Source organism: Anser cygnoides, chromosome 5 (genome assembly GCF_040182565.1).
Source record: "Anser cygnoides isolate HZ-2024a breed goose chromosome 5, Taihu_goose_T2T_genome, whole genome shotgun sequence".
In the NCBI taxonomy this organism is placed as follows: domain Eukaryota; kingdom Metazoa; phylum Chordata; class Aves; order Anseriformes; family Anatidae; genus Anser; species Anser cygnoides.
The window spans coordinates 22,591,528-22,618,300 of record NC_089877.1 but is presented as its reverse complement, the minus strand read 5'-3'; the positions used below and the strand labels follow the sequence as shown (position 1 = coordinate 22,618,300).

Below are 26,773 nucleotides of genomic sequence, written 5' to 3'. Positions count from 1 at the left end.
AAAAAAAAAAATTACAGACAAAATTACAGAATTACTTATCTCCTCTTAACAGTGCACAGGATTTACGCACAGGAAAATTGAAAAGAGAAGTGGCTAAATCCAGAAAGTAACTTAACATAGTGATACTTGTACACCTGCACATTAAATATACAGACTCTCATAGGAGAAGAATTCAGCATGTTGAAATGAAGCTAAGACAGCCATCATGTTGAGCCTTATTTAATCAATGGCAGAAGATAAGAACAGCCGTGTGCATTCAAAACGAGTTCTCTCCAGGGCTTGAAGACTGTCTGGGATAAAAGAATGCAATGCTTTTTCTTTAGGGTCTCCTGGACTGGTTGTCCGTCAGATCATTCAGAGGTGTAGTTCTTTATTTTAAGACACCAAAAGAGAAGATAATGCCTGTACCTATGCTGTGGGTACTAACATCCCGTACAGAATCCTCATTACTAGCAGTACTTTCAGAAATGCGCTGTCACTGTCATAAGAAGACTGTCACAGTATGTTTAGAGAGAATTCTGATGCTGTCTCACTTGGAAAAATTACTGTTTGGTAGCTGGGAAATATATTGAGCATTTCTGCTAACTCTTGTGATTAAGACACTCACTTGAAAAAAACACTCAAATCCTTAAACTACTGAAGTTTTTAAAATAAACTGTTCACTGGATTAAAGAGTAGAGAACACAAAACTTCTAATAGGTGAGGATCTAGTTGTTAGACGACAGGTATATTCCCATACACGTGGTTGCCATGTGGTTTGAAAAATAGCTTAATTCATGAAAAAATTGAATGAATTAGTACCTAAGTTGCATCAGCTTTAATGGAAATTGAGTATCAATATCAAGCTTAAGAATGCAAATTAAAAAAAGAAAATCTTACATATCATCTTTATTTTGTTTTTCAGTCTGTTTTCACGCGTTATGAATACAGGATCACAGTTTGTGATGGAAGGTGTGAAGAACTTGGTACTGAAGCAACAAGTAAGTTTAAAGACCAATACAAATAATAACAATAAAATTAGCCTATCGAGAGAGCATTGTGAACATTTAGAAAAACACCTTTCTTTACCTCAGTTATACTAATAAAGTTAGTTGTACAGTAAACAATGCCCTCAACCTCTGCTGTTGGATATATCTAGCACTTTGTGGTTTTTAGTTTTCTGATAAGTAATGAATAATGTTTAAATTGTCTTTGAATGCCTCCATTTGTAAGGAATTAGATTTCAGTATGTGCCTTTAAGACTCATTTCAGCAATAAAAAAAGACCAGCCGTGAAATATTTAAAATAGACTAGACCTTCATGAACATGAAAAGTCCTCTGCACCTTCGATTAGAACATCATATATTAGATGCAGCTATTCCAGGATGACCGAAAGGCTCAAAGCATTCATTCTCTGTTCAGTTACAATTCAAGCATTTCCAATTATCCACCTAAGTATCAGACAGCAACCTGAAACTTAGCTTCCACTAATAAGGACTTCGGCACTGGGCTTAGGTTTGAAGGTGGATCAGCTTCACTGTGGGAGAACAGAAGAGATTTCCTGTGAAGGCTTTCTATCTGCTATAATAAAAGGACTGAAGCAGTAGACGAGAGACTACCATAAAAAGTGCAATTTTCCAAAACTGTATAAAGGAAAGTAAATTTTCTAAGATTTGGAACTACTATATTGCTATTGAAATAGAATTAAAATGAGCGACAGAAATAATGTTTGCCAACACAATTCAAGGATATTATTTTGCATTACAATAAGTTAAATCCTTTCTTAGGACATTCCAGGCAAGTGTTGAAGTGTTCAAGTTCAGTTGAGTTTCCTGGTCCATAAATAATAGTGTACTTGTGAATAATTCTTAATTATCTCCAGCATTACATTAATTTCACATTTTGTTTAACAGAATCTACCAGTCACACGTATATTGGACAACCTTATGGAGATGAAGTCAAACCCTGTGAGTATAATTGCCTTCACATAGAAAGAGATGGAACAAATGAAATCTTTATGCTGTGATACGTAATATGCCAGAGCTAAGTTTTGTTTGTGATAATAGAGTTAAATCTAGTCATGGTGTATCTCAGTAATAGAACCATTTTCATAACAATTTCATGAGATATTTTGGCATAAAAGTAGTTTCTAAATCATGACAATTTATTGTGTCTCAGTGGAACTGCTGTTTTGTGAGGGCAGTTCTATTCTGAGCTTCTATTACTCTTGTACTATACTGAGTTTCTGTTGCTCCTGAATTTCTAAAAGTTAAATTGTGGTCTGAAGTTTTCTTTGAATCAAAGTAATTTTTTAAGAGCACAAGTTCAAAAGTCAAGTAGTTGTGAATGGGAGCATTTCAGAAAATTTTGTTTCCCACATCTTTAAAGCTTTGTTATTTAGAGGAAAATAATTTAGTAGTCTTTCAGTTTGAAACAAGGTAAGTTTGTTTGTCAGAAAAGTCTTTTTGTTCCTGTGACAATGTACTGAGACTTGCCTAAGTTAATGAAGTTTTGAAATGTTTAAGTGCTTGGTGTACAGTCAAGACATTTGCTAGAATTTACAAAATTTAGCTAAAAATAGCCCAAAATCTTTTCTACGTAGTTTACAGTCAAAGCCATCTTTTTTTACTACATATTTAGTTCCTTCAAAACTGTTACTCATGGCTATCCTATACAAAAACATGTTCTGAAAAATCACCTGTTAAAAGTAATTTTAACAGGTTTAAAATATCTGCCATATTGTGTCAGTCTTCCTGATTTAATGACATCAGAATCAGAGAGAGAAAATTGTAGCATCTCACCCTGGTTTATTAGTATACCCAGAAAGAGGTTAAGTTCAATCCCTTTGTTTTCATCATTAGAATGTTTTGGGTTAGTAACAGAAAAATCTAATTTTTGCACTATTTTGCTTAGCAAATGTTTAAAGAAATACAGAAATTGCATGGATTTTTGCAATTCTAGATGAATTTTCACGCTGATGCTTAATGATTTCTGCTAGTTAGCTAACACTTTTTGGCTCTTCAGACCTGGTCAGCCATTTACATCTCCTGATCCACCTCTACCTCTTTAATATGGAATGCCAACATGTTAGTTAGCAATTCCCTCGTCTGTGCATCCTCTTGTGAGTTACCCAGTGCCAAGAGGTTTAATGGTAGGTTTTAATTCTGTGCTGCAGTGTTTATGACAGAAATGTGGGTATGCTTGGTTAGTAGCAAAACTCACTAGATTTGAAATACTCTTAGTCTACTTGCAGCTTCAGGTACTAACAATATATAAAGAGAGATAAATAATAGTAAAATAGGAAAATGATCAACAGGCAAGTAATTGTCTTTTTTTAAACTGTACTTCACAGATAGCACGTCAAGAGTGTTAGGCAAAAAATCTGTCTTCTCTTAACAAACCAAGAAATTTGTGCCATTTTCAGCAGCAGAGTTGATTGTTGTCCCTATTCGCAAGACTTAGAAAAGATGTGCAGGGCTAATTTTATCTAGTCAACCAGTAGAGGTCACTCAGAACACTTAATATGGTAATCTGAAATTAAAAACTATTGGTAACTTAGGTTACCAGTAAACTTTTACCAGTAAACCAGTTTATTTTGAAAAATTTCAAAATAAACACTAGTTTTCTTGGGTTTCAAATTTAAAAATTGTTTTGGAAAAGTTTACGAGTCGTATGTTCTCTTTTTTCCTGACTTGATATTGTCATGCTGTATTCATAGAAAACAGCCACATTTCCCCTTGATAAGTTGGAGAAAACATTGATCTTCTCACTGGAAAAAGGAGAGATTGAGATGATCTGTCTGTCAGTGACTTCATGTTACACTAACCCGTCAGCGACTAGAATTCGTGACCCAAAACAGGGAGTCCTACTTTTCAAGTCACAGGAGACCAGGCAAGCCCTAAAGAAAGATTCTCTTAACATGTAGGAAAACTGACAGCAACTTTCTCAATAAGTAGGTTCCCCCTTTCAACTAACAGAAGAAAGTTAGAGGGTTATTGTGGAATGTTTAGGCGTGCTGTAAGATAAACCAAAATGGAATTATACCTGTAAAAAGGCTGCGTATAGAAACATACCACTGTGGCCTCTGCTCATCTTCAGATGGTTGAGGTCCTTTTCCACCCCAGAATAGAAAACTATTGCCCTGCTGGCAAAAGACAGGGAGGGGACATGACACAGGAAAAAAAAATATCTCCTTTTTTATATCATCTCCTTTACAGTTCATTGAATCTTACTAGCCAACCACAGTAATCAAGTGAAATGTACACACAGATAAAAGTTTTATGCAAAACAGATTATTCCGAAGTCAAGCAGTTATTACAATGAATGCAAATAATTCAAAGTATCTTCCCAATATAAAATGCAACAACAAACTACATTGATTAAATGTGCAACTTATAACATTAGCATTCAAAAATATTGTCAGTTAAAATTTTGAATCTATTCTGAATGGTATGCTTATGTGTAAAAATTGTCTGCGGTTGTCTTTAAATCGATCTTTATGTTGATTGTCACTAGTGCTTGTTTAGTCTCACAAGGCCAGTTACCAGGCAGGACAAATGTCTACACCTGTGCTTTCCAAGTTCCTCAGAGCAGGAATGGATAGAGCAGTTCACAGGGGCAGTAATACCATCCTGTGATTTTTTTTGTCTAGGTTGTTTAACTACAGCTGGACTTTTTCTTGCAATATTTGTTCTGAAACATGATGAGCTTAAAGTCATCAGTGCGGTTTTTGTTATTGTTGTTCCTAAAATCATAACATTGATCAAAGAAGGTTTTTATTAATTGCTTTTGAAATTATGATTCATAAAGGAATGTTCTATTTATAAATCTAAAAGCATAGTTGTTTGGTTTTTAATCTGTATTTGGTGATACTGAACCTTAAATTTTCTGAACACACGTGCAAAACATATTGTCAAATATATACAAATTTTCATCCATAGATAGTAAATTGAACAATTTCCATAAAATGGTTTGATTCTTGAGTACAGACAATATTTGATGTGCAAACTTTTAATATTATTATCACAAAGTCACAGAAAGAATTTAGTCAATCAATACCATATGTGCATTTGTATTGACTTACTCATGATATATATGAAAGGAACTGTATTTTCGTTAACGTCATCTCTTTCAGTGAATACGATAACTTCCAGGCTTAGGGATATAGTATATATTTACTTTTCATGCATTAAAACAAAAAAGTTCTAAAACTGGGGGACTTCCTTAATTCAAACTAATTATGTTAGCTTCAGCAGAAAACCAAATACAGCCTGAGCTGCAAGGATATTTCCATGGGTCTTTTTCCATTTTAATTTGAAAGCTTGAAAATCAATTTCAATAGCCTGAAATTTATTCCTGAATAAAATTCAGTTGTGTAAGGACATCTCTATACAATTGTCTTTGTTGGCAGAATAGACATTACTTAAAGCACAAGATTTTTATTTTCCTGCAGCCTCAGATGAGATTTCAGCAGGAACTGTGTATTTAAACAAACAAAAACTAGCTTATCACATTTCTATTTATTTGCCATTTTTGTGTGTCTACTTCAGATTTAGTTTAATACCCACAGGAAAAGTACACAAAATAAATAATTAAATGAAAAATTGTTTTTAATACCCCCCATCCCCCCCCCCCCCCCCCCTTTTTTTTTAAACTCTGATTTTTAGTTCTGGCATTAATCTGTAATGAATTTTAATTAGGAGGGAATCTGCAGTTCATTAAGTAAAAGGTTTCTGTTTACCTCTCTGTTTCAGTCTGGTAATATCTCTGTGTTCCTAGTTCACTCATTACTTCAGAGTTGCTATACCACCTTTATAAAACAGGCTGCCAAAATCATGAATGCTGGCAGACTGCAAATGCTGCTGAAATTCCCAGTGGAGTGTATAAAAGCATTTTACAGAGATTCGGTGTGAAATTAAATCTTAAGTTCTTTAAAAAGCCAAACTTGAGGATAAGAGACTTATTTTTATGTGTTTGCAGAGGTCCTTAATATCAAATAGATTTATTTTCCTTGTGTGTACCAAATACCATACTACCACATGTATACTAAATATTTTGTAATATTAGAGACAGTTACGCTTTGTGAGCTCTAGTAAATTCCCCAGATAACTTGTCTACTACTGGAGATTTCTGTTCTATAGAATCATCAAAACACAGAGGTCTTGCATGTAAGCACCCAAACGAAAACCACTTTAGTCCTGCATGCAATTTATCCATAAATTAAATATCACAGTACCTGGATGAAAATGTAGTATAGAAACAGATGCAAGCAACGCAGTTGTCAGAAGCAGTTATTAAGAAGCTTTGTTTTTCTTCTGTTAAGAGTTGGCAAAAATCCTGCTTGTTGCCAATAAAAATATTGGAAGTGCCTCAGTGTTCTGCATGAAGGAAAAAAAAATTATAGTTTAGACACACTTTTCAAATTCTTGTGGAACTCATTTCTTCACAAGCTTAATTTTGGTTTAATAGTAGTCATAAATCATGAAATGAAATGGTAAGTTTCGTAACAGTAGCAGATTTTGATCTATCTTGTATTTAGCATTCATTGCCATAGAAGTGTTTTGTTTTATAGTATTAAATCACTAGCAGTTCTCTGGAAAATTTGAACATTTATAATCGCATGATGATCCTCTGAAGCCGGTGACACCTTAATACTTTTTTCTGCATGTTGCCTTGCTGTTTGTTATGCAACTGATATATTTTTTGGAAAGTGTGTAATAGTCAATTGTAGAGGAATCAGATACAGTTCATAATTCTCTCTCGTTTTTCTATACTGGTTCAGTTATGTACAAGTATATGCGGACATCACAATTAATTTTGAACGATGGTATCTGCTAAATTGGGAAATTACATTGGTTTGAAGGATATTTAATGTAACATACAGAAATTCATAAGCCAAAACTTAGTTTTTTTTGAGATTAAAATACGTTTTTTAATAGGAGACAGATGACTACCGATATTTTGATCCCAAAATGCTACGAGGCAGTGACAGGTAAGTCTACTGTGAGTTTTGCTTGTTTCCTTCTACGTCATGAAAAGGTTAACTTAAAGAATTCATTCTTATTTTCCATGCTGACTACATAATACCTCCGATTATTCATTCTAAGTCAACGCAGTTGACATTGAAGGAATTCACAACTGGAAACCGGATCAACCAGATAAATTTGTGTAACACTGCAAAAAAGACATGGAGAAGATACTTGATTTTAACACAGCTTCTAAAAATAATTTTCATTGCAACTATGGGAAAACAGTCAGCTGATTTAATTGCCGGGGTTTATTACTGGATGAATATGGATAAAGTAGATCCAGACCTGGTTTTAGTCATTTGCATTAAATAAGAATTTAATTTGTCCCTACTTCCTCTGTTCTTGAATCATGCAAAGTATATTTCCAGTAGAGTAAGTAGTAGGAAGCAAATTTCAGAGAGTATGTATGTTTTACCTGAAAGTATTATTACAGCCTATGTAGCTTCAAAGATTAAGTAGATTTTCAAGGCATCAAAGAAAAATTTGTATTTTGTTTCATTTTAATTGCAACTTTAACTGTTTCATTCCGCTTTTGTAACATTTTTGGAGGATTTTTCTTACCACCCTAACCCTAACTTCCTCCTTAAAACATCATAATCATAATGGTGTAGCTGTGACAAGTACCTGTTACCTGTAGTCATTTCTGAGATTTTGAAGCATCAATAAGTGTATCTGCAGGCATCACAAACTGACTGACTTACCTAGTTCACGTTCCAGGAAGCAGGGTTTGTGTCATAAACCGTGCTAACAAAGATTTTTTTTATTCATGTGTCTCTCATTATATTTGTGCTTCTAGCTAGCAGCACTAGAGTTTGAGCTTAAAAGCTCAAAAAGAAGTGTTGTCATAAAGCTCATCGTTTAAACAGCAGCCTTAAAACTGATAAAGGAAAACTCCCATTTATTCGTTTGTTTCTGTAGAATGGATGATGATTTTTCAAAACAAATCACTTAAATAAAATACTTCAGATGAATGCAGAAAGGCAATTAGTGTTCTATTTTAAATTCTTGTCCAATATTATTTAGTATTTCATAACCTTGTACATGATATAAAATACTTACATTTTGCGTATTTCGATTAATATCTAATAAGATATACTTTTTTTTTAATAGCTCAGTTCCGAGAAACAAAAATCCATTCCAGGAGGTAAGTCATGTAGAAATTACCTTTTGGTGTTCAGGTATTAGAAAAATAAATTCTAAAGTACCGGTCACTTTTTATGATTATGATTAAGAAAATGAGAGGTCCTGTTTGCAAGAAACACTCTTATTACATCTAGTATTAATTGCAGTTAGCTGGTAGTCTGAAGTCTTTTCAAAGGACTGTGTAAGCATTAACTAGCAGCAGAGGGGGGAAAAAAAAGTGAAGAAAATGCTTCTTGAGATAATTAGAGTAATTTAATAACACCATAATTGGGTACTCAGTAAATTAACACCCCTATTTTTATATCAGAGCTTTAGGATGTTCTCTAAATTTAAACTGCTACAGTCTTGAACAGTAATGTTGACCACTGAGTTGTGTGTCAGTATTTTGAACAGTCCCTGTAATTTAAGGAAAAAAAACAAAAAGCAGTGCTAGCAGTTGTTCCATTTTCATTGTATACAAATGCCCATAACTATTAGTCTTTTTCAACATAAATGTTTGCAAATAGAAACAATCTATTCATTACCAAGGTAATTTATTACCAAGTTTCATTGGCAAAATTTTTGCCTTGGCAATAGACAGATGTCTCTGATTTCTCTTGAAATGTCTTAGTTATCCTCTTGAGCAGAAGTAATGATACCTCGTGGTGTCACATAGATGGTCATAGCAAAAATGACAGTAATAACATAGAAACTACACAAAATTCATATGGTCAAACAGTTTTGGAGAATGAACATTAACAAAAATATGCAACTATTAAGTCTCCGTATTCTATTCATTAGCTGTTCTGTTTTTAAACACAGCCCAGCAAATACCGATGGCCTGTAATGTTATTATTACTAGTAGTAAGCGGGAAAGGGAAGGACAATGAAAACATGTTTCTTCATAACAAAAGTATTTTGTTCGTTTCCCAAAGTTCTTAAGAATCCATGAAAATACTTTAACTGTGTTTATGGACACCAGAGACATCTCCACAGAAAAATGTAATACGTTGAAACTATTTAAGTTTCAAATATTTCTTAGAAATAAAATGACATCTTAGAATAAAGTGACGTGTTAAAAACATTCTGCTTGCTATTCTGCATCCTAGTAAAACTCTGTTATTTTGTTTCAAGGAGAGCGCTAGTGAATTTTTGTCCAGTTCTTAGTCTAAGAAGTGTGATTGAGATGACTTTTGCTATATGTTTAATGATTTGGTATATAGTTTACTACTGAAATGTTAAGAATTTGATTGCATATTCTGATTGTGTGTGTTGCGTTTTAGGCAATAGTGTTCGTAGTTGGAGGAGGCAACTACATTGAATATCAAAATCTTATTGACTACATAAAGGTACGTACACTTCTGTTGGTTGTGATTAATTTACTTACTTATTTAATCTAACTTACTGATAGAAACCAATTTTAGCAAGCTCTAACATTTAATATTTGGAAGCTTAAATCTTACAAAATTAGCTTTTATATTAGTATTATATATACCATCTGGAGAAAAAAATATATCTGAAAAATTGGTAGAAAATGAGGAATATTAATTCAGAAGAACAGTTGGTTCTGGTATTTTTGTTAATGTTGCACTTCTGAATGCAGAGGATATGCTGTCAAAGCAAAGATCATGTTGACATCATAGAACCGTTTGGGTTGGAAGGGACCTTAAAGATCACCTAATTCCAACCCGCCTGCCATGGGCAGCGACACTTCCCACCAGACCAAGTTGTTCAAAGCCCCATCCAACCTGGCCTTAAACACTTCCAGGGATGGGGCATCCACAACTCCTCTGGACAAAATCTCCACATCAGTATCTCAGCATTTATTACTAACCTACATTTAGAAGTTTTTGCTAATGAGTTGAAGGCAACTCATTCTTGAAATGTTGGATCATTTGATTGTGTGTAGAAATCATAAGAGTTATCATATGCACAAAGAAGAAAATGTGTAACCGACTACGTAATGGTGGTGTAAGGGATTTAACATCTCTGGTTCCAGCTTGCCAGCCTAACAGAACACAAACACCAAAAAAACAGTGGAGGGAGAAAAGTAACCAAATCATTAGAATTCTTGCAGGGGCGGGAATGAGATGCAAGCTCTTACCTTGATAAAATTTAGAATTAGGAAATACGTTATTTAAGAGCAACAGCGTATCATTCTTCCTGCCTGATTTTACCGTATAGTAAAATCAGTTACCTCACCAACATGATTCTACCTTCCTGTCCTGTGGTAGATTACGTTGAAGGTTTTCCTAGAAAAGAATAAATATGAAATATTAGTAACTGAAAAATATAGCTTTCACGTAACAAGCACTTAGTAATTTTCTGTTCTAGTAAATAACACAAAACAGGAAGTTAGAACTTGTGAGCTAGGCTGTTTTCCTCCTCAGGCAGCCATTTTGGAACATAGCTGGTCTGAATAGGGGAAAGGAGAGGAAGAGGAAAGTTACAGGAAGTGTTTAGGTTCACCTTAGCACTTAAAATATTCTTCAAACTCTTTAGAACATTCTAACTGTAGCAGAGTGCATTGTCAAAGTTTTTGCTGCTCCTTAGTTTACCCAAAGCTGTTTCAGATGCCGTATCAATTCAAAAGATGGCCAACAACATGTGTATTTGTTACTTCAACTAAAATAAACCTGAATTTGCCAGAGACTAATACGCTCCTTAAGATACCTAGCTGCATACTGACATACCTGAGGTTAGCTGTGTATGCACATCTATATGTATATACAGAATTTTTATAAGATGGCAAGTTAAACACCCGGTTTTTCATATAGAAGTGGCAAGAATCTGAAGTTTCTGAGGAATAAGAGGGCAAGCAGGAAGTGATAGGGTAAGCAGATGGAAAGAACAGACAGAACTGAAAGCTTCAGGAATTATAGTAATGTTAGGTCTTGTGGAGAATGAGAGGTTGGGCATGGGTTTTCTGTTTTGCTGTTCCGGAACCTGTAGACAAAGATGATCATGATCTTCATGATCAGTTGTTAGAGCTGAAGTGTGCTGGACGTTTCCCCAGTCAGACTGTGTACTTGATTAGCGGGATATGACCTCCCAGGGGGGAAGCCTGCCTCACCTTTATGGTCTCATTAGACTAGTTGATCTAAGAGGTCTTTTCCAACCTAAATGATTCTGTGATTCTATGTAAGACTGGAATTGTACAGGAATGTGTATTTTAGAGCTGCCTGAAAGGTGCTCTATTTGAAAGGTGCTCACAATTCTTTCTAGTGTTTGAATTTTTTTTTTAATTTTTCGTTAAATGCTATTCATTCATATTACTGAAAACCGAATCTCTCAAAATATATCTGTCAAAATAATTTTAGATCAAAACCAGACCTCGTTTAATAAACTGGCCTGAAACATGGGAAGAACCAAGCTTGAGTTCCTTCTCAGAGACAAGAATAGCTTATTACCACAAACCACTCAAAATTAATAAAGATGAGGACTTGAACCAGGATTACCATCTCCCCCATTAGCATGTGACCACCAGCTACTGACTGTTAGAATCTGCTTCTGTGACTTTCTGCTGAAACAGCACAATTGGCAATATATATGGAACAAAATTGTTTTGTGAGGGCTTGCATTCCTATTATGCTCTTTACTAAGTAAGCTTTAACTTCCTGTCAGTAAAATGTAAGTTTACACAGATAGGCCTCTTTGTGCTGTTTTTGTCTTGCCCATTCTCCTAACTGTTTATCATATATAACTCACAGACAGCAGAAAACACCAAGAGAAAGGTGTTTTCTGTTTGTTTTTTAAATTGCAGAAATTAGACTAATAGGGGAAAATGCAAATTAATTTAACAGTGAAACAGATTTCTGAATGAGCCTATACTTGAACTTCAAGGAACCATGGCATTATTAGCCCACAAGTGGGAGCAAATTCAGTCTGAAACTTCGTATTACTTATACATATTTTCACTTCTAAAATGATGCACTATCAAATACTATCAAACTGTTCACTGCAAACTAGGATTATTATGTATCCAACATAGCTCAAGGTAATGTTGTTTCAAAATCCTTTTACAAATAAAAAAAGATCTGCTTCAAACGTCATCATAGGGAAACAAATGACAGATAGAAGCTTTCTGGCTGTAATACAACAGAAATACGCTGTTACTATTCTTACAGCAATGCCCAGTTGTTCTAGGGGGTAGAGTTTGTTCTTTTTTTGTGGGAGGCAGCAGGGAGGAGGACCTTTCAGATAAGGTTATTACTTTCCCCAAGCCATTCATAGATGCATCAAAGAACTTCACATTCTAATGAGTTGAAAAGTGTATAATGCCACATTTTTCCACGTCTTTATGCCTCAACTCTCCTCTTTTCCACTTCAATTTAATTATTATTTATTCCTGTGGTGGACCAACTCTACTTTTTCTTTTTTGACAAAAAGTGCACAACTTAAAAGTCATCGAGAAATAGGTTTTTGGTATGCACTTAGTTAAAGCCACTTCTGCTGCTCTGTTGAACACTCAATTTCTTCCTGACTTTCCTTTTTATTAGGGTAAACAAGGCAAACATGTCCTCTATGGCTGCAGTGAACTTTTTAATGCTACGCAATTTATAAAGCAGGTACGTACCTTTGACAACAACACCATCATAACACTGCTTACAGTAACAAATATTATTTCCATAACCTTTATTTTTTTAATTTTTATTTTTTAATATTATAGCTCTCTCTCTTTTTTTTTTTACAAAAACAAATTGCTGTGACAAATTAACGTATTTGTTACACTGTTTTCACCTGATTGTAGCGTGGGGGTTGGAGTTGTTAACTTTTGAAGGCCTGTATTGTCCATGTGAGTTCACAAGTAATGCGGTTGAACTCATAATAATTGCCTTAGCATAAATCCTAACAGGAAAAAAAAAAAAAAAAAAATTACTCTGTTCTTGATACTTTCCACAAACAGCATGTCTTTCCAGGCTACTCTAGCAACATTTCCAGCTTAAAATCGCTACTCAACTGTGAGCTTGAAACTTTTGTCCTAAGTTTTGTTACAAATATATGAGTACTGGCATAAGGGGAACTTCAGGCTGCCCCCACCTACATTAAAATCAGTCTTTTTAATGCTGTTAATAAACTTATCATTGCCATTACTTCTCTCACTCTTTCCAATAAAAATGAAAAACACATATTATTCACAACAATCAGCAGTAATAGCTCATCAGTATGGTTTTACTTCTTCCCAACAAGAGAATAAATTGTTATTCAGACCTACATTTTTAAGAAACAAATTCATTCTTGTTGCACTCAAAGGAAATGAAACAGTACTATCAGCTTATAGCTCTTCAGCCAGTTTATCAGTTTCTTTGTTCTTTCAAAACTGACTGTATGTACTATTGCTTTAACACTGAAATTTATTCATATCATATGATATGAAAACCATATCCTCTCCTGTGAAGGTACACATTAAATATTCTGTTACTAGCATGCGTTTGGATGTAAGAAATTACCAGAGGTTATCAGACAGAAATGTTTACTGTATGAACTGGATATTCATTGCACTGAAAGAATAAAGTTACCAACCTGTTTTTTGTCTCTTCATGTGCAGCTGTCCCAGCTTGGCCAGAAATAAGACTGAAATACTGTGACCTGGATGGCAACATGACAAAAAGAATTCGTACAGCATTCAGATATCTTCATATCTATAATTTTGTCATTATATTAAAACTCAAAAAAACTCCATTAACATAACTTTTAAAAAAGAACTGTAATTAATACCATGTATATCAACATTTCTGAAATAAACCTTAAAACCTGATCCATTTTTGTTGGGGGTAAGTTTCATATCATTACTTCCTAAATGCAATATTAACTATGGTGTATGACAGAGCTGTCTGAAAAGCATAGCATTTTCAAGATCTCAGAACTTCTGTTACAGTAAACAAAGCAATAGTTTGAAGAAAAGGTCAAGTCTGTCTTTAGGAGATGTGTTCTTGAAAGCCAGCTATCTTCATTTAACAAAACTTAAAAGAACAAAACTGCCTTTTAGGATCACAGACAAACAGCCTTAGTGCAAGAGAACTCTGGCTTCTGGTTGTTGTACTTTTACTTCACTGAAGTTCGTGTAGTTCTGCATACATTTCTGCAGGCTTTGCTTGATGATCCAAAGATGTACTTGGAAGTTACCTTCAGCACAAGTTTTTGATACAGTAATTTAGCTTTTCTCGTTAGGTTACGTGTTCGTATTTATCTACTTGCCTACACAGTCACAGTTGCAAACTATAAAGCCTTCAATAATTTTCTTCTGCACTGTTGCTTTGACCATTATGTTTGAGAAGAAGCCAAGCCCTACTCATAGTACAGCTCTTACATACAGCTCTGTTTTTCTAAGTGCATATTTAAAATATGCTTATTAACAATTGCATTAGGTAGAGCCAGTTTAGGAGCGGGCAGTAGTTCAGAGAATCTCACAATATAATTAACTTTCACCAGTAATGAAAGCTCTGGAGAGCACGTACAGGAACTGAGAGAAGGCAACAACATTTCTTTCTAGCTGTAGGTCTCTGCCTTACAGAAATGTCCCTTCTGAAAACAGCACTGCTGCTTTCAGAAGCAGTAATATGGCTTCAAAAAGAGGTCTAAAATACTCAAAAAGTGAAAGGGAAACACTTATTGTGGATTTATTAACAAAGAGTAAGAGCATCAGAGTTACTGGTTTACTGTAAATTTTTCAGCACCTTTTTGTACTGTTCTTCAGTGTTTATTGCTATTTGTGCTTTAAAGGCAATAGATTTTGCCCAGGTAGATTGTTTTCAGAACATCTATACAAGAATTGCAGTCAGATCTATTCCTTAAAAATAACAATAAATGTATCACAATAAAAATACACAAAAACTAGACCATATTAATTATCAAAACTAATCTGAGATAATTAAGTAACATTATGAGTATTGTAAGCTAATCCACACTACTATAGATTTCTAAGCTTGCAAACTCAAAATACATTTATTGCGTTGTTAACAATAGCTGCCTTATGTGAATGTTCTCCCATAGACCAGACAACAAGGACTTAGTAGCCAAACACAGTTCATTGTTCTTCTAATTTCCTATACACTGTATTTCTTAGTTAAGAACAATGTCAAAGGCATTTGGAAAACAAACAGACAGGAAAAGACATTTAGACATTTAAGGTAGTTATTGCTTCATGTGGGAGTTTGTTTGAGAAGCCTGAAATAACGTAGTCGCATGAAAGCTGTGCTTCCTGCACAGAGTTTTAACTTTGCAGCTGACAGCCAAGCTCTGAAAACAGCTGCTGACTGCTTTTTTTCCAGAACTTGTGGCAGTCCGTGTGTGATATGGTGGACCACTGGCCCATCAATTAAAGTCTAATTAATAACAGCTTACAGCATTTGAGGTTTCATTAAGGTTTACATCTTATGTAAAGAGCTATCAGAAGGCACGTCAGTTGAAATGTCCAGGAACTTCATTTGCAGGTCTTCGCGCTATGTCTGGAGACAGGTTTAATTTACAACACCTTTATAGCTGGCTCTTCCCGCTTGTTGTGTCAACATGCACTAGTTAATTAGGTGTTTGTAAAAGACTGAAGACAATTTCAGTACTTTAAACGTTCCTCTCTTTCCTCTGCAAAGTAGATGTTTGGGTTTTGGTGTATTATCAGTCTTAAAGATCTCAGTGAACATCAAAATCTCCGATTTAATACAACCTGAGGTATAACAAGCTGGTTTTTTTGTTACGTGGTCCACCTCTGTGGAACTAGGAAAGTTACAGTAGTTCTTTGTCACTAACCCTCGGTTTTCAAGTCTCAGGACTAGCAGGTCGTCCCTGGGGTCTATATTCTCATTTAAAGAAAAGCAGAGCAATACTGAGTCTCAAGTACATGGTACTTGTTCTCAGGAAGATGTTTGTTAGGCAGTCTAGTCTGCAGCTGTTGAAAACTGGCACATCTGTAGTCAAATCTTACCAATGGTTACTTTAAAAAGTGATTCACAGCTTGAAACAACAATCCTTCATTTTCTTTCTTAACTCGACCATTTTAGAATATTTAGCTGGATATTTTGTGACTTAATGTTGTGTTTAGTGCCTCTGTTGTACAGACTTTCTAGAAAAAATATAAAAGTAACCAAAACCAAAATTATAAAAGTAACCAAAAAACCCAAGCAGAATGAGGAAGAGAAACCTCTCAAGACCACTACTTGATTTAAATGTCCGTATCAGTGAAACGCTCGTTACAAAATCAGTACAACTTCCCCATCTTCCCCAATAAGATTTGCCAAGATCGATGACGTTTTGCATCAAGCTGAACAGAATGTAAGATAACCAGATTTTTTTCTTAAAACACATCAGTACTTCTGAGAATAGAAATTATTCTATCAATCAGTCACAGTTACAAAGGGAACACTGCTATGCATACAAAGCTTGCTGACTATAGAGCTGACCTGCTCATTCGAGTATGTTTTGAATCAGTAATTTACAGGGAACAATACCTACTCCTAGAAGTCCAGCCAGATGCAGTAAGTGGTTTTTTTTTTTTTCTTTTTTTCTTCCCAGTGAAAAAAAGTTTTGGATAGCCAGCCTCCTGTGACCAAAATCATGCTCATGAGTTCTTTGAAAGCAAGCAACATGAAGATTAGGAGTACAACACAGAAAAAAACAGTCTACTTTCTGTGTATAGTTTTTGTTGTTTTTTTTTTTTTTTTTTTTGAATGTCTCCATCGGTCTGGAAGTCACCTTTCCCATAGGAGGGGTAACACAGTAGTTTGAAAGAGAAAAGGGAGGAAACAAAACAAAATCACACAAGCGACAACCAGAAACCCTCTGGGAGTGTCAGCATAAGAGCACCCGTTTTGTAGACTCAATATTTGCTACGTGATTGTGCTGCAACTTCTCCTGGGAAGTTGTACAACTCTTCGCTAGCCGTGTCACTACCTTTCTGATGGTTCTGCAGACCATGAGAAGAATCAGGTCTGTAAACCTAGCCTTGCACAGGGCAAGGAAAAGCAGTGTCCCCAGCTCAGTGCTCTCAGGGAGAAGAGCGGCTGCTAACGTCCTTACCCACACTTCTCTTGGAAAAGCTGAATTTCTGCACACTCAAGGCCCAACATGAAAACAGGTGACCCAAAAAGCTATCACCCCTGTGATTTGCAGAGCAAGCCCATTATTTTTTGTGAGGAAAAAAAAAAATATAGATCACTCTCTTATTAGTTAGAATTAAGTTTCTGTCTTTTTTTTCCCCCTTTCTTCTCCCCCTCAATTCACTGGAGTCTAAGTGATCAAAAGCACAGTCCCTGTACTTTAGGATAGGCTCCACGTTAGCCAGTCAGGGGAAGCCTGATGAAAACTGTAGTTTTATAATTGGGGCAGTCAACCCACAAACGCCAAATCCGTGATGTTTTCCAAATTCTTTTTCCTCCTTTAGGCGTCATTTGTAATTTGTTCTGCTGTTCTCCTGGCCTGGCCTCCCTATACACAATTTCTATCTAGTCAGGATCTGGGCTCCCAGTGCCAAGCTCACCAGTACCCTAGCCAGGCTTTCTACAAAGCCTGACAGTTTTTAGAAGTCCATTCATCAACACTGGCACAAGCCCTGAATTCCGTAAAGGCCTTAGAAACCTGTTCCAGTGTCCCAGCAGAGACAAGGGTTTAGCCCTAAAATGCTAACATTGATACCCGATCAAAGGAAACAGCCAGTTGCCTTCCCAAACCCGCAGCAATGTTTGTACATCTGAAGTTCCGGAAGCAAACCGGTGTCAGATTTAGAGGACTCTTCTGGCACAGGATGACCTTGCTTTCTGTTACCTATTTCTCATAAACACTCATTTCGGGAATGAAAACAGCGCTAAGAAAATAAATGCAGCTCTGGCTGAGTTACATACAGAAGTTTTCACAGTAAGAAATCAAGGACAAACGTCTCTATCGTTGTGTTAGTATTTCACATTTTGATGCTGCTCAGCTATATTTTCACAATTCCCTTTTGTTCGAGTGTTCTCACCAAGTCCCCCCAAGCGTACCCCCTCTACACTCCGTATTCCACTTTCCCTGATGCAGCCGCCATGCGCAGTGCTCCCAAATGTAAGAACGGGCCCACTTCTGCAACAGCCTCCTGAAGAAGTCTGCGAGCGACCAGTCAACATTTCCAAGCCCAACTTCTCAAACGTTTTTTTTTTTCTCCTCACGATGGAGGTGAAGCTGTCTGGGAAGAGGTGGAAGTGCCGACTGCTCTTTGCAGCTGCAGCTCAATTACCATCTTATTTCCCTGCTCGCTGAGGAACAGCGTTGGCTGTGTCTGCAACCCCGTGACTTCCAGAACGCCAAGCCTCAGCCCTGCACAGCCTGGATCTCAGCTTTGCCGAGGTATTTTCATATCTTATATCATGTTTTCTATGATAAGGTTTCCCACAACTGGTCAAATCCCAGGGCTTGAGGAGTGGCAAGAGCGAGGAGGACGCGTGCCATGGGCCTACGCCAGCCAGCCCAGCAAACGCTGCTGCCTGCTGGGTAGCTGAGGGACTTGGCTGGTAGCAGCGAGGGCCCTGAGGGACTAGGAACGAGCAGCACAAGTTCCAGGGGGGCCACCCCTTGTCCCAGCTGAAGGCCCAGACCAGAAGGTAACTGGGATGATACAAGCAGCAGGAAGGGCTTACAGGGCTGGCGCTCAAGGCTCTGCGAACTTCTGTGGTTCACTGAAAACCCTGGAACAAACAGTCAAATACTAAATTCAGCATGACCATGGGCAAGGATGTATAACCAAAGGGGTTTTGGCCTGTCTCACAAAGGGACAGGGGAGAATCAGGCCCTTCCCAATACAGCAGGGGGGACTGAGCACTCGAGCAGCAGTGTTGAAGAGGAAAGGGATCATAGAAGGACTGCTTGGGGCATCATGAGTCCAAGAGGGAGACTGAAATTAGGGCGATTCCTAAATGCCATCAGTCAGCAAACCTACAGAGACACTGGTTCAGGCTCCCCCGATCCTTCCACGGTGGCCATGAGCCTGGGCTCCGTCCCGTGGGATGCTCCAAGGACAGGGGCTGCCCCCCTCTCTCCTTCACGCAGAGCCATGAGCCTCCGGTGGCCATGTGTGGCATCCAAGAATCACATCCTGCTGAGCCAGGGGTGGGATTAGGGACAGTGGCATTCTTCACAAGACAGATCAACTACCATAAATTCACATATTTAGGCACAGCCCTGAATCGCAGGGAAAATGAATGCTGCCTACCCAAAGAGCATTTGCAGATCTTTTGTCAGCAGAGGTGTGAGCACAAAGATAAGGCAGCTCAAATGACTACACCGGGCTCCGAGATACCGCATGCTGTTAGGCTGACCCTGCTGTTCTTGCTATTTACTGGAAATCCTGGATGCAAAGGAAACGTAATCTTAACCAGGCCCAGATACCAGACAGATGTTTGTAGTAAGCTAAAATCACCTTTTGTGACAACTAACAGTCCAGATATTTTGACAGAAAGCACAAGAAACCATGAGTTTATGCAAGTCAGCTGCTTTGACATGTACACAATCAGATTCTCGTATCTTCGAGAGAGCCTGATACTCCTACAGCCATATGCAGCTCCATTTGGATCAAATCTTGACAAACAGTAAAAGACTAGCTGTCAAGAAATATCCACATGCGGTATCTTACTACTGTTTTGTGTGTGTTCCTTTGTTCATCCCCAAATTCATTGAAACTCACCAGAAATGTCTGTACTTTATGTAGTACAATGGCAGACATGCAATAAATATTCCCACGGGCATAAAGACAGAAGCATATTTCATAATTAAACACAAAACATCCTTTTAGGGATCTTAACATTTTCCATATCCCAGTTGTAATTAAACGAACGTGTTGTCTTCTTCATGAAAGTACTTTTCTTGTATCTGACACTTAAAAGGCCTGAATGTATCTAGATTTAAGAAATCTAGAAGTCAGTTGTTTTGAAGTGGGAGAAGAGTTTATGTGATTATGTGAATTAAGATAAAATTGTTCCTAATCAAATGACATCAAGTTATTGTGTTTGCTAGAAATGAACCTGACTTGTATGTGGATATTATGAGCCATACTTAAAATGGAATGCAATTAACTTCACAGATTTTTTTTTTTTTTAAATAAAAGTGTTTTTCATTACTTGGTGTTCCTTTTTCCTTTCCCCACTGCGATCAGAATTTAACTGTCTAAAAGTTCATCTGGCAGCGGAAATGTTGTTTCCAGCTTGCCTACAGATACAGTCATTTCTCAGGGGCTGGTTCATAGCAGACCTTTTTGTAGATAGTCTTTAAACTTTGCCATTTCGGAGGCAAACACTCTTGATCAAAGGAGGAAAAACAAAGCGGCCACAGGAGATTCTTTCTCCGCTGACTACCTCCGAAGGGTCCGCTCGGGTTACGAGCTCCCAGAATAACAAACCTACCTTTATTTTCTATTTTTAACTTCTGAGTTCTAGACCTGTAGGCCTAACATTACCTGCAGAAGTTCCCTGTGGAAGAGGAATACTTAATTTTACTTCACACGCTATTTCCAAGCAGAGGAGGAAGGGGAGCTGTGGACGGAGGCTGATGCTGTAGCACAGCACCCAGCCCGTCGCGCTGTCTCCTCTGCAGGACGGCTGCGCCACGGACTGCAGAACAGCGGGGTGTTGTTAGGAGGAATACAGGGCACACACTTCGAGGGCAAGGATTGTGGATAAAGAGCAGAACCTAGGAAGCGACAGGCATTTAGTCACAGAAATAAGAGCAAGGGAGAACGAAGCACGGCCAAGTACATGAGCACCGTCCCTCCTCAGCGAGTGAGGAGTCAGGATGCAGGTGCAACTGAAGGAGTGGGGAAGAACGAGGGAGCCATACACATGGTAGAAAAACCGCTAAGAAGATGGAATAGCCAACATTTGAATCAGATTAGCTCTTAATCCGAGTCTCCTAAAAGAAGTAAAAGAAAGTACGGGCACTCACACATTCAGTAATATCCTTGAAGGAGGAAAGTTTTTCCTGCTGCAAGAGAAAAGGGCCCTGTTCTGCTGAAATGAACTACAGGCTATTTAACAAGACTTAACAAAAAGAAAAAAGAGCATCTTAGAACAATGCATCTATTATAGCCTTGTTTTCCAGCAGATGTTTTGAGGTGACACAGAACAGCTTAGTAGCTGGGTGTTCTGTTTTAAAGACCATGCTGTGAGTCGTTCCGGAACAGAACTATTTTGGCTATACAGGGCTTTTAAATTACCATCTTTAAAGTGCATTTAAGATGGTAAGCTGTGTGTAGCTAAAGACATTTGCTTGAGGACAAAGGGCAGGAAGCCAAGAAAGGTACCTCTGACGAAAGGCAAATGGGCTCTATTAAATCAGAGGGCACACACAGTACCATCTTATCTGTTTTTCATACATCGCTCCGCAGCCTTAGTAAAGTAATATATTTCACTTGAATTCAAAACGAACATTTTTAGGACACAGAAAAAAAGCTCTTCCTTTGCAAAAATATTTTTGCAACAATCAGGTGTCTGAAGACACTTCCCAAAGAACTAGCACGAAGTGAATAACGATGCAATGAACTACACTTGATCCTTAAAAACGCCTTTCATTTTGAAACAGGGCCTTCACTGAAGCAATAGCACTATTTAAAATGAAAAATTAAACGAAGTTGTTCAATATGAACTCAGTTTCAAGAACGCTGAGTTCAGGAAGCTGAGCCAGGAGGCTAACAGTGCTTATTTTGCCTGTCACTACCTGAAGCACCAGGCCAAAAAAGAGGACCCTAATGCTACTCCACCATCAGTGCCTTGACAGGATGAACTTAAAAGAAAGCAACCTGAAATCCATCTCCAGCACACGTAGTACTAGAGTACTCAGATGTGTACTCTGTAACTTACAATCCAGGTACGTGTTTCTTAGGAAAATTAATTGTGGCCAGCAATGTTTGGTATTGTAGTTCTGCCCAGAGTTAGCACTTGGAAAATACACTTACATGCTGAGGCTGAACATACAAAGCTGTGTCTTGTTCAAGCAGTGCCCCTACTACAAAAGAGGCCCATCCAGAGCCTGCAGAGAGATGGTGCCTCTGCAGATGCTTAGTTTATCTCAAGCCCTGAATTAATACCACGGGTTTCTAGAGCACATTGCATTTCTGATAAGGAGTCTAAATACTTGAGAATAATTAACTGAGCTGAATCTACTTAAAATCTCCCAAGTTGCAAATGCAATGCAAGACACAGGAGAAAGAAAGTTTTCTGAAGTTCCTGCATGGGGGAGAAGCAGCCCTGATACAAACAGGACGCTGCACAGCCCTGCCTCCCCTGGCACTGCCTGCGCTCCTGAGAGCTCTCTGCTCCCCTGAGCCTCTCTGGTAAGCATCCACACGCGGCGTGCAACAAGCCGACCCTCAGGCAGTCACTGCGTTCTGCTGTTTGACTTGTCTGACACTACACAAGTGCGCGAGTTGGCTGCAACCATTAAGACCTTCCATTTTCAATTTAGTTATTTCTATTGGTAGTGAAGAAATCAGACATCATGGGGAGGGGGGCATGACGACACACACCGCAACACCACCAAAACCACCTACCCCATGCTATTGGTAATTTGTTAAACAGTTCATTAAGAAAATTTGATGCAATATTAATAATGTAATGTAAGGCATTTAAAACCGTTTTCAATCATGTCTGTTGCATGTCTGTATTCATTGCCACCAGGTATCATGGGTTCTGAAGGTCTGGTTTGTAAGTTAAGGCCAAAGTTACACCTTTGCAAATTACTTTGATTCTAAGAAGACATGCGCAAACTTTATATAAAAACAGATATATAAATACTTTTCAAAAGTGCTAATCATTGTCTGAATTCTGCTGCAACTGAAGGTAGCAAAACACAGAAAACAGCAACAGCCAGATTAGCAAGACCAAGCAAACCATCTAGACCAGCACCTCCTGCAGGGTCGGTACCAGCTGCTTCAGAGGGGGAAAAAAAATTGCAGCAGAGAACTTTTTTTCCACTGCAGATTTCCATCCCTCTATTGACAAATCACAACAGGTTAGTCCAAACTATCAATATTTGACATGCCATAATCAAAAATCTTATCATTACAATTACCGTATTGGAGTGTTTGATCTCATTGATGCTTTGCAGATACAGCATCTGTGTCCTAGCTGGCCTGACTTATATTTTTAAACACAAGTTTAACGTTAACAGCCCAACAGTCCCTTTGAGCACTTCTTGGAAATCCCTAAGTAACATACACGTGTAAGCACACAAACATTTTCTCCAGGTAAAACCACAATGCCAATCACAGGTAGAGTTCAGAGCTGCATACTTGCAGACATTAAGAACTGTACGATACGCATCTCTACACACAAAACAAGGTAGTGGGAGATGGATACAAGATCCCAAACACCTCTCTCACTTCCTTACAGCTGAATAGAGCAGAAATGAGTCTTCTAAAAAAAAAATAAATAAATAATCAAACTCTTCAACAACTGTAAGAAACCAAGCCAAAATGATGGCTGCCACCACTAATAGGTCCCAGTGGTACTGTTCACCACCATGACAGACAGAGAAAGTATGTAATTTGAATGTAAGCAAATATTTATCATCTTTTTATTTTCTAGGAAGTATAAACTGCATATGCTTTTTAACCCTAGCTATGGCATTTATCATTTCGTCATTTATTGTGAAACCAAGGAGGCTACTAAAACTATTTCACTGTTGATGCCAATGGTATCACCCATTGCTAACTTGCTAGTATTTTCTAGACAAATTACTTCTTTACCAAGTCCTTTTTTCAGCACTTATTTCTCTTCTCTGCTTACTCTCCATCAGGTATTTCTCACACACAGATTTTTCTCTCTCACTTACAAACCTCCACTAGGCACTCACTAAAATACCACTGGGCATCATTAATAGCCAGAGGATTACAAACTATTTAAACCATCTTGACAAGAAAGCAAGAACCAGAGAGGAGAAACTGAATGGTTCTGCTGAGAAAAAGGAAATCAAACCGAATTAGAAAAAAAAAGAAAAATCACTCTTTATTTAATGGCGGGTGCCTCCCCCTGAGAAATCCTACAGATTTCATGTAGAAAATCCTCTCTTAACCCTCCAAAAATCAGCTTCCATGAATGGGAATATTTTTCATTTAAATCATGAGTAGAACCTTAACTCTGTTCCACATAAATAGGAACCATTTCACATGGCAATCTTAAAATAAATCCTCTGCCTTCAAGTAAGTCTTGCAGGCAAGCAGATATAATGTCACATTTTTCTGCAACAATTCTTTGTACTGCTTTTAAAAGAGATGCCCTGCGTGCTGTCAGAGGGACTAGTCTACTCCACACTAAAATAATTTGTTTCAATGACGTTTTGACTAAGGTTAATGCACAACTGGCTTAATAGCACTTAAATCTGAAGATCAGCAAGTGCCAGGGAAGCAAGGATTTTTGGACTTTTTGAAGCCTGAAAATCAGTAATGTACTGAAGCCATAAACGGTGGCAGGAGAAAAGAATATTTGAATTCCCCTCCCCTCTTAAATATTGGAAAGGTCAAGTGCTTGACTCTGAAGTTCAGAAGTTATATTTTAAAACCTCCAATGGAAGAAAGCAGTCAAAGGTAACATTTCAGTGCTAAGGACTGATTATTTCTTGCTGATCCTCAAGTAATTCTCCTCCTCACACTCTGTCCATAACGCCCGTTGGGTTTTACAGGCTGCAGCCCTGGCATTCCTCAGCGCTGATGCTACCATAAAATCCAGCTTTGTCCAAGACCCCAGTTCTCCTGGCTGTTAAGTTTTGTGTGCAAAAACTTACAGCACATCTGAAAAATTTAAAGGGTAATATTTAAAATAGTGTCTAATCCAAATTAGACAATAAAGGGTTGACAGTCTAGATTGAAAAATAATAATGAAAAAACCACACTGAAACTAATTTATTTGACATTTCTGCAGAATTTCCAGAATCTCTACATAGCACCGCAAAACTTCAAGTCAGATTACTGTTACTATCCTTGGCTTTGTTTATGAACCTTTTATGTATGTGGAAACTGTTCTAACAACAAAGTAATTTCAACAACAACTGCTTATCAGCGAGAAGAAAGTCTACTCAACACTACTAATAGTTGCCAAAGGTAACAGATTAAGTCAATGTACTCATCTGGAAGTTCTATACCAAGCTATTTTGGAGACATGATGAGCCAAGAGAGTTAGGAAAGTGTTCAAGAGGAAAGCGTTCAAGAGGTGAGTTAATCTTATTTTTCTGAGCAGGAAAACTTCCCACATGCCTTTTCTAATTTGTCTCAATTTTCCAAAAATAAAATAAAATAAGAAGGAACCCTAGCGAGAGATTACAGACGTATCAGGGAAGCTATTTTGGCCATGGTGAGATCAGTGAATGTGAAAAATGAAAAGCTAAATTTAAACATGGAGTTAAGATCAGTTCCTACAAAGTGAATGAGGAAGAAAATCAAAAGCAAGTTTACTTAGAAACCTAACATACTGTTCTACAGAAATTTCTCTCATAGGAGAGAGATTAATTTCCTAGTAGGTAAGCAATAAGAAATATTAGAAGAATCAGGTACTCTCTTCTGGCAAGAGCTTGAGCTTACAGGGAATTCACGCTAGGGAAAGAGGAGAATCAGAAGGCTGCCGTGTTTGTCAGTAAGGAAATCTATTTCTTCCTCTTCCACAGATGCATACACAGGGCCTCTGACCTTTTTGGTCAGCCCTGCAGATTAAGCCCAGAATAAGTACAGAACAAATAATCCTGGAGCTGACAAAAAAGGAGAGGTAAAATTCAGTGGGCAGAACAAAGCTGAGAAGAAATTGCCATGGAGAACAAAGAGGACCAATCTGGGCATTAAGGAGCAACACGAATTGTTCAGTTAACAGCATAAGGAAAGATCCCCTCCATAATATCTGACAAATGGGAGTTAAACGTAAAATAAAATAAAATTAAAATTAACTTAAACTTAACTTAAAATAAAATTCCTTAAAATAAAGCAGAAGCGTTTTGGGAATAAGATGGGGGAAAAATATTACTAGATTTTGACTCAATATCATTCTCAATATCATCCTTAAATTTCCTTTGAAATTACTGAGTAGATATTTACCACGATAAAGGAAAGAATTCTGCTCAGTTCCTGCTGGAGGACAAGTGATTGTTGAGACTGTCAGGTGAGTATTCTTCATGACTTGTTTGAATAGGATTAGTAATTAATAAGAAGTAATTAATAAGAAGCCTGTACCAACATGATTTAGAAATTCAAACAAACTCACTGAGAAATGAGTCAAAAAATCAAATAAACAGACATCATTGAAATTAGTTTGGAGGACCACCTACATTTTTCCTGAAATTTGATATTTTTCACTGTTCATTATTTTTTTTGTGGCTGCTTATTAACTTGGAGTTATCCACATCCTAAAAACACTCTGTTTTCTATTACAGCTTAGTGAACACAACAGTAAGTTTTTAAATAACAAGCACATGGAACATTGCAGCCACAAACAGCCAGTGAAGCTACGTGCCATTAAAAGAGATCAGAATATAAAAAATAACTCTATTGCAAATTGACAACAGTGGAGTTGTACTCATGTAAATGCCTGCACTTACCTCTCCCAATAAGTTCAACAACCTTTTAACTAGGTCATAATTTCTTTGTTTTATAGGATTAAAGATAATCAGAAGACATTAAAAAAGGGGGTAAAGTCCAGTGTTTTCACATCGCT

General features: G+C 37.2%; 1 protein-coding gene and 1 long non-coding RNA gene across 7 annotated transcripts in view; one reads left to right on the top strand and one right to left on the bottom strand.

Moving 5' to 3' along the window:
* The window catches only part of SCFD1 (sec1 family domain containing 1), a 45,302-nt gene extending 31,415 nt beyond the window's left edge, over positions 1-13,887 (top strand). For both annotated transcript variants that reach the window (XM_048058867.2, XM_066997267.1), the window contains 7 exons: positions 905-980; positions 1,893-1,946; positions 6,918-6,970; positions 8,118-8,151; positions 9,413-9,478; positions 12,629-12,697; positions 13,678-13,887. In XM_048058867.2, coding sequence (XP_047914824.1) covers positions 905-980; positions 1,893-1,946; positions 6,918-6,970; positions 8,118-8,151; positions 9,413-9,478; positions 12,629-12,697; positions 13,678-13,701 — 376 coding nt within the window. In that variant the 3' untranslated portion in view covers positions 13,702-13,887. The remainder of the gene's footprint in view (positions 1-904; positions 981-1,892; positions 1,947-6,917; positions 6,971-8,117; positions 8,152-9,412; positions 9,479-12,628; positions 12,698-13,677) is intronic.
* On the bottom strand, positions 974-13,789 carry LOC125182202 (uncharacterized). 5 transcript variants are annotated; one of them, XR_007161421.2, is made up of 7 exons: positions 13,653-13,789; positions 12,870-12,977; positions 10,234-10,381; positions 7,066-7,152; positions 6,215-6,356; positions 4,024-4,120; positions 974-1,516 (listed from the first exon to the last, which is right to left on the bottom strand). It is a non-coding gene; the product is annotated as an uncharacterized lncRNA (long non-coding RNA). The 5 variants fall into 5 exon arrangements; XR_007161420.2 differs by having other exon boundaries at positions 4,024-4,123; positions 6,215-7,152; XR_007161417.2 differs by having other exon boundaries at positions 6,215-7,152.
* Positions 13,888-26,773: the final 12,886 nt, after the last annotated feature.